Raw genomic sequence first — 8,201 nt, forward strand, 5'->3', positions numbered from 1 at the left:
GGTTATTATGGTTTGAGTGGTGTTGAGACACTGAGAGTTTGTAGGGAAAGGGAATTGGATGCACATAAGTTGTTTTGACAAATTGCTCATATTGTTTCCAATCCAAGGTTACTCCTTTGAAAAACAAAATATGTCAAAACTCACAATAAAGAGTTTCATGAATCCATTCTTCTTTTTAATGACGAAAAACCATGGACAACTAAGAATACTTGAATTATCCCATTCTCTCCAAGTATCTGATAAGTCGAGTCGGAGTGTTTTGATACAGAATTTAACTGAAAAAATTCATCTCCAATCAATATGGCCACCCTGTAGGTACTACCCTGTAGGTAGTTGAAGTACATAGTAGTTACGAGTAATAGTGACCAATCAATTAGAGTAGTCTAATCTAGGCTGATGTACTCTTGTGGAGCTTCAATTTCAATAGGGAAAGAAGCACCAAACACATTGCAGACTTAGTTCCACTTTACGTGGAGTCCAACAGCCATGGCAGCTCCAGTGGCGGAGAACATCACTGATGTTATGGGCAAGTCCAGGATGATTATGGTTATGGTTGTGCATTTTGTTAAATTTTCTATTTTATGGGTTGATTCATTTTGAAAAGGCCGTCTCTGGACAGATAAAAATTATAGGGATAATAGACTGATCTTCCCCAAGAGCTCACATCGACAGGGCAGATCCAGACCCAAAAATTACAAGTATCTCCGTATCTGTTTTTTTTTTTCCTGGCCTAATCCAACAAAGCATAAAATATACCCTAATGTAAACTTTTAGAATACTTGAACTGGTGTAGAGGCATAAAATATCTGAATAAACGTTACATAAATCATATGATCGCAAACATTTTGTAAGGAAAATAAAAAGTTCAGTGATTCTCAAAACAGAGTCAAGAACAAATTTGTGGTGGATAAAGAACCTTCAAGCGACGCGATACACGACGAACCTAGAGCGAGGTGGCGGAACACAGATTGTTAGGAGCACAAGAGCAATCACAAGCGCCATGAATAGTCCCATGAGATCCAAACCAACTCCTTCACTTAATTCTGAACAGCAGACTTTCCCCATGAATGTGTCTGATTTCTTCTCTTCCTGTGTAAAATTAGTGGTGAAACTGAAAGAAAGAAAGTAGTCAAGATTACATATAAAGACATGGCGTAAGGTCAGGTTCACTTGTGGAACATGTTAGAGGGTCACCTTCTCATTAAGTCTTGCTCACTAGCTGCAATTTCGGTTTGTAATAATTGCTGATTTTAAATAATAATTAAGACTTTTTTACATGTAAAGACAAAAATTAAAAATTGTATTCTAACCATAACAATATGAAAAAAAAAAAAAAAAAAAACTTTCGAAAAAATTACAAAATTGACAAACTTACCTAAATACCCCTTCCTTTGTAAAACACCAAAAGCTCTCTCATTGTAAACTTGCGAACCAAACCTTACAACGCCCTCCATCAGATCTCGATGACAAACTTCACGCCGAAGAACACTCACTATCAATCAGATCTCTTTCGTTGATCTGCCCTCCACAATCTCTTTCTTCCCGTGCTTCTCCTTCTTCTTTTTTTGCTTGCTACGAGGGTCAACACTTCTTCTTCTTCTTCCTCTATTGATCTTTTTCCTGTAGATCTTTCTTCTTCAATCATATCTACGCTTATAGAGAGAGAAAATGGATAAATAAATTTTGAAACGTCATCTGTTGAAATTATATATGTGTGTTTGAGTCTTCTCATATTATATCTATTTTGGTATTATATTTGAAAAGGGCGCATCACCTTTCTTCATTTTTTGTATTTTCCTTTTCTTCTGGTTATGATGGATCTGTTTTGGATCTATTTATATTTGGATATGTTGAAATGTTATATGTTTTCCCACAATGTTATATGTTTCATCACACTTATATATTATAAACAAATAACATATCAATACTTTGAAACATATAACAAATTAACAGATTTGTGGCAGTGGACTACCACCATCCGACAACCGATCAAGGCCGTCGACCCACCAAGAGCACCACAACCAACGCCCAGCCATCATTTGTTGCGCGTCAGCTGCTGATTCCACTTGATTTTGACCTTGAAGTTGCCGGCAACCTTGAAGAAAAGTGTCTGATAACTGCCGTAGACGCCACTGCTACAAGCCATCACCATGGGAGTGTAACCCAGATTTACGCACACCATTCCCACCCATTGGCTGGCCGGAATAATCGCCGGAGGAAAGCTCATATTTGGGTCAAATGGGGAGAGATGAGAAGATGATGGTATTTATCTCAATAAAACAAAATTTGATAACTTTTTTTTTTTTACGAAATATTATTATAAACTTTATGAATTTTATGGAAAAAAAAAAACAACCTTATTTGAGTGTCCTTTATTGGAAAATTTTAATATTTTTAATGGAGGGCAAGACTGACCGACGTGTTCAAATTTGTAGGGCAAGAAAGACAATTAGCGTTGCCAGAACAGGGGAAATCCAAGAGTTTCCCAGTCAATTATGCCGTTCAAAAGGATCCGAAGTAATCGATACTCAATACCTAGGCATAAAGACTTGACTTAAGTCTCCCGTCGTCGTACGTTTGAACATTAAAACTAGTTAGGCCAATAAACGGAGAGCCTGAATTGACTGTTTCCTTTCCATCACACCTTCTGTTGTGCCAAACATGTACACACCATACATACATTTGCGCTTCTAATGCTTATCGTGTGTGTGTGTGTGTCAAGGTTATCTCCAACGAAAAAGGCCCACGCTCTAGAAGAGTCCAACAGGCCCATGGCATGGGCAATCTACTTTAGAAGCCTCGGTCCAGAAGAGCCCAACAGGCTCATGGCATGATCGTATGACCCAAGTGAAAGGTCAACTAAGCAGACTCACGACCTCTGCAATTCCAACATAACACTCATGTGGATCAGATGCCTATAAATACCAAGGTCCCTCCCCTCACAGTTTGGAGGTACCAGTTGTTCTCCCTCTCTCTAAAGTTACTTGTCTCACTACAAATTCTGTGTCATTCCACTAATTTGGCCATCGGAACTTCCTCGGCTCACATCAGACTGACATCAAACTTTCATTCGACTGTCTACTATGTGATCTCCGGCAAGTTGCCGGTGCCCTATGAGGACAAGACTTTGAATCTCTCCGCAACAGAAACAGAGGACCTCTTCTCTGTTTTGGTTCTAAATATCTGTTTCTTCTCTGATTCTAAAGTAGGTCCACACAGATGGATAAGTACACTCAATAATCATTGAGAGAATGCTAATTTGTCAACAAAGAATCCCAGCTACCTAACATCGTTAATCATGAGCAAAGACCGTACAGGCAGAGACAGTGCAGCACATATAAAGGAGTCTTGTAATAGAACCAATATGGCTTGCAAATTCAACATTGAATTCAGATCCACAATTGACACAGCAATAATTCTAACAAGAAACCCGGCAGAACCTTTCGGAAACTAAGCCGAATCTTTCCTCGTCAACATGGGATAAATATAATGACAAAATTAAGCGCAAAACAAACTTCCACGGATGGTTTTAAAAAGTGCATAAAGATTCAAAATCTGCAAATAGTGTACAGTGTGACTATCCTCTGAATTAGTTACAGCTCGATGTTCGTAAGGAACAAGAATTTCCATTGCCTCATTAATGGAGTAATGGTATCCCATAGCTCAGCCATGCGTAAAAGAAATGGCAATTGAGCCTCTGTATACCCCACTCCACACCACATACCCATTCCAATTAGGACTGCAACTGTATCAAGCTACACAATTAGATGTGAAACAATGAGAAGCATATGGAACATATACCTGCGATATCCATTTCCATTCCTTAGGGGAAAGATTAGAGAGTGTGATAGGCCCATTCCTTACCTACACAAGAGAAAGGGGCCTGCTGCTCAAGGAGGGATCATCCGGAAGAGACACGTGGCTGAATTACAATGGAACATTTGTAGCCTTTTTATTAGTATTTTGTTATTCTGGTATAAGTCTGCTATTCTCACGCCTATCGCCTACCTTATAAAAGAAAGGACAAATACTAGAATAACAAAATACTAATAAAAATGTTCCACTGCAATTCACCCTTGTGTCTCTTCAGGAATGATCCCTCCTTGAGAAGCTGACATGATTCCTCCTTGAGCAGCAGGCCCCTTTCTCTTGTATAAGTAAGGAATGGGCCTATCAGAGTGCTTCATCCATTAAGAGATCTGTCAAGAAAGCCTCAATGAAGAATCTTCATCCATCGTCCAAACAAAACCGGGCATGTCTAACCTCGGCCCAGCGACAGTCCTATAAATATAAAGCTTCTCTACAGGGCAGCCCTCAGGTCTGGAATCTGGAGCTTCCCTCTCATCAATAACTTCAACATTAAGTCTAGGCATCTTTTGACCTAGTAACTTACATGCTCCAAAACTTACTGAGCAAGACGATATCCAAAGGGATCGCATTGTCTCCAGCTTTCCAGCATTGGCCAAGAGAGCCTTGTCACCAAAAGGACAGTCCCGTATTTCTAGTTTCCGGAGGCTTTCACATCCAGATAACACATGATGGAGTCCCAAGTCACTATCTCCTGCAAAGGCCACAGAGAGCATTTCCAGCTTTTTAGCATATGTCCCAATATACTCAAACACACGATCTGTAAGAAGACCTGAGAGGGAAAGACGCCGGAGATCTTTGCAATGCTCAACAATAGCACCAAAACCCACATCAAGCGGGTCAAGTGTTAGGTAATCCGGTGTACGTGGTTCAATAATACAAAGACGAAAACGTGTCATGTTTGGACGGTTTCTGGCAATGGTAACCAATGCCGTATTAGTCATTTGGCGGCAGAAGTAGAGAACTGACTCGAGCTTGGTGCAGCCATAGGAAATGGATACAAGTCCCTGTTCCGTCAAGGATACGTTTGGGACATCAACAAATGGGTCCGAAGGGAACACCCGCAGTTCACGCAGGTCCTTGCAACATGATGCAAGAGCCTCAAGTCCAGCATCTTCAATGTAGTCGAGTACCTGTGAGCATGTAACTTTAAGTATAAAACGAGCAACAGGAAGAGACAAGTATTTGCAATTGCGTGAACATAGACTTATTTTCCCAGATGGAAAACATATCCGAACAACACGGATATAACATTTAAAGCAAGTCATGAGACCATATTTTATTCCATTTCTCAGTATCCAATATTGGCACATGCAATGTGGCACTAAAAAATTAAAGAAAAAAAAAAACAATTTTTGCAGTAGATTATAAGAATGGCTGACTTACCAATAGGCGCTGCAAACTCAGACATTGGCTAATGAGCTTGATAAGATCAGGGCTTTGAATTGTGGCATAGCTCAAATTCAACGATGTTAGACCACAGCAAACAGGATAAAAAGCCGGCAGATGAGTAGGGAGAACATCCCAAAACCCAGAAAGGCTCTTTAATTCCTTGCATCTAGAGAAAGTCCCTGCCAGGTTAGAGAACACATCAGACCGCACCTCAGTTGAGCATGTACCTGTGCCAAACTCAACCAGCCGAGGAGCCCGTGTAAGCAAGCTTGAGAGCCTCTCAAGTGGCACTGCACGGTTGAGCCTGAGGGTCTTCAAGTTTGGGCACCGACCGACCAGTCGCTCTAAGGCTGAAAGGTTTACCTCAGAGCCTAAACACGAAATGTTAAGAGACACCAGTGACGTGAATGTATCAGGAAAATGGTTCAACCAGTGGCCACTAAGATCATCCACCTCACTCTCTTGCAAGTCCAACTCTCTCAAATTCCTGCAAGCGACAGGCTCAATCAGCACACTATTTAACATAAACCTGGCAAACAGGCACTAGTTCTGCTGAGGTGTGCCAAACAGAAATGTCCAGATCAAAAAAATCTCAGTGTATATAAGAAGAGTAAATTCATTCTCACAAGTTTCTTCTATGTTCTGTTAAGTCACCAACCTCTATCACATAATACGACTCCAAGAAATCAGACCTCAAGTCAAGACAACAGACCATCCCACTAACTTGTAAATCGTGAATAGAATGCCAAAAACTAAAACAACATTTTCTTGAACTAACAAATTGGTATAAAAATCATTGCCTAAAGCAAAATAAAATGGGATTGTTTAATTTCCTTTACAACCAATGAATAGCAAGGAAAAGAGAATCTAGATAAGGATTCCAATAGAAAGCCACAATGGTCGAGACATGAACTACGAAGACCATCAATCCTTTTCCTCCATATAAACAAAGAAGCCATAGAAAAAGGCAAGCAAAGTGATGTTGACTAGTTTTTGCACTTCAGCGGCCATGTGAAGAAATATGCCCAAGGCCTAAAAGCGATAAAGCAGAAATATTCCAACAAAAACAAGTTAAAGAGTTAAGATCAACAGGTTTTCATTTCGCAACATATAGTAGCTCAGATAAAGCAAGCCAATCAAGTCAACAAGAGTCCAACTCACACTTACAAGAAGTGGGCTTCATTGATGATTGGGGTTGGGGAGAATTAAGCAGAATGAGCAGAGAAGAGAAAAATAATAAATTGGCTGCAAAGAAACAATTTGAAAAAATACACAAAGAATTGAAATCCCAAAAAGCCACAATCATCATTAATCACTCAAGGAATCTCGAAGAGACGAATAATGGGCACAGCTGACAAAAGCAACAAAAGTCACAAAATGTGAACTTTTCAGCTGGAGGGCGAAAATAATGTAATCTCGACTACAGTATCAAACTCTGAAATAGCAACAAGTTTGGCTGTATGGCTAATGAGTTCTTCAGAAATTCAAGAAGAGATCCCAAAAAAAAGAAGCCTAATTAGCAAACTGGATTCAAACGGGTCAAACAAAAAAAGACTCGAACTTCAGCTTAACCGTTTCCTCCCCGACCAAAGATACCTTAACCAGAAAAGAAGTAAACCTGCAATTGGCAGCAATGGCCGCGAGACCATCAGTAGAGAATCCCTCACAAGAGGAAAGGACAAGAACTTTGAAATTCTTAAAGGACTTCGCAATGAGTTCAAGGGCCTCATCGGTAACCACCATCCGCTTGAGCCTGATCTCCTCGAGGAATGGGTAGGCGGAGCCCATGGCGGCGATCCAGGGGTAACCGTAGGCTCCCCAGCCGTCCGGTACCAGATTGAAGTCCGCAAAGTGCGGCTTCCCCTTAAGCTCTATCGATCTAACATCCGGGAATCGCCTGATTACAATTCCTGGGCTCACCGCGTAGCAGTTTCCGACGAAAACCCTCTTCCTACACCATCTCTCTGTCTCGTACCACGACTTACACACCAAACACACCGAATTCCTATCCTTGTCCGACTGTATAAACGAGAACACATGTTCTAGCGCCTCCTCCGGAAACGAATTCGCCATTCTCAACATCTACGCTTCCTCTTCTTGCTTTCCTTAAACTCCGTTCAGGTCCCAAAAAAACACCTATCGCAGCGGTGTTGCAGACTGGCAAATGTGAATAACAGAGAATCTGAGACAATCAGATCTGGGAAGCCATTGCTTGACAGGAGCTCACTGTTGCTGCAGAGATAGAGAATCAGAGAGAGAGACAGAGAGAGCTGTTGAATAGAAAATGAGTGACGCAGTCCGATGGAGAAAGCGAGCGAGAGAGGATAAAAGCTTCATGTTATTCTCTGGTGGAGTTAGATTCTAACTAGGGTTAGTGGAGGGTTCAGTAACAGATATGATTGCGACACGTGTAGACAGAATGATCTAATCCACTGGCGACGAAGGGCAGCCGCAGAGAACGGGTGCATGTAAGAATATCGCGTGAGATGGCTTTATCAGGGTGACAAAACTCTATCCAAACCAGATAATCGAATGTATTCTATCTGTATTAAATCAAATTTGAACATAAATTATATATCTGAAATTCGAGTCCAAACAAAAAAATTTCACGGTTTTAAGATTATGTCTGAATTCAAATATAAAAATTTTGTTCGATTTATTAATCCGAATGCTAATTCAAATTATATTATTATCCGATTTATTTATCTGAATTTAAATTATATTTCTTTAATTAATTATGTCTAAAATTCAATCCAATATAAATTAAGGTTCAAACATATAAATATTTTATAAATACATGATCATTTTTTTTTCCCACCGGTGGCTTTATCGGGAAAATAGGAAAACTCAGGGTGAGAGAGAGTTTATAAAGTGCGATGATGCCTACTAGAGTAATGGTGAGGGAATCTCACGATTAGCATTGCACGGCATGATCAGAGAGG

At 40.3% G+C, this 8,201-nt stretch overlaps 1 protein-coding gene and 1 long non-coding RNA gene across 3 annotated transcripts; both read right to left on the bottom strand.

Annotated features, from left to right (window-relative positions):
- Positions 1-766: 766 nt before the first annotated feature.
- On the bottom strand, positions 767-1,758 carry LOC120004615. Its single transcript, XR_005469564.1, has 2 exons — positions 1,376-1,758; positions 767-1,111 (listed from the first exon to the last, which is right to left on the bottom strand). It is a non-coding gene; the product is annotated as an uncharacterized LOC120004615 (long non-coding RNA).
- A 1,576-nt stretch (positions 1,759-3,334) lies between these two features.
- On the bottom strand, positions 3,335-7,571 carry LOC120004356 (protein TRANSPORT INHIBITOR RESPONSE 1-like). 2 transcript variants are annotated; one of them, XM_038853686.1, is made up of 4 exons: positions 6,878-7,571; positions 5,254-5,746; positions 4,190-5,000; positions 3,335-3,859 (listed from the first exon to the last, which is right to left on the bottom strand). In XM_038853686.1, exons 1-3 carry the CDS (start codon positions 7,339-7,341, stop codon positions 4,203-4,205), a joined length of 1,755 nt encoding a protein of 584 aa, XP_038709614.1. In that variant the 5' UTR covers positions 7,342-7,571; the 3' UTR covers positions 3,335-3,859; positions 4,190-4,202. The 2 variants fall into 2 exon arrangements, with proteins under 2 accessions (XP_038709614.1, XP_038709613.1); XM_038853685.1 differs by having other exon boundaries at positions 3,335-5,000.
- Positions 7,572-8,201: the final 630 nt, after the last annotated feature.

This window comes from Tripterygium wilfordii, chromosome 8, assembly GCF_013401445.1.
Source record: "Tripterygium wilfordii isolate XIE 37 chromosome 8, ASM1340144v1, whole genome shotgun sequence".
NCBI classification, from domain to species: domain Eukaryota; kingdom Viridiplantae; phylum Streptophyta; class Magnoliopsida; order Celastrales; family Celastraceae; genus Tripterygium; species Tripterygium wilfordii.

Bases quoted from the DNA above. Each gene is read 5' to 3' on its own strand.
- LOC120004356 (XM_038853686.1), bottom strand. From the start codon at position 7,341: ATGTTGAGAATGGCGAATTCGTTTCCGGAGGAGGCGCTAGAACATGTG. The intron at 5,747-6,877 runs GTTTACTTCTTT...TGTCGCTTGCAG, and splicing joins GCCATTGCTGCCAATTGCAG to GAATTTGAGAGAGTTGGACT. The intron at 5,001-5,253 runs GTAAGTCAGCCA...ACATGCTCACAG, and splicing joins TGAGTTTGCAGCGCCTATTG to GTACTCGACTACATTGAAGA.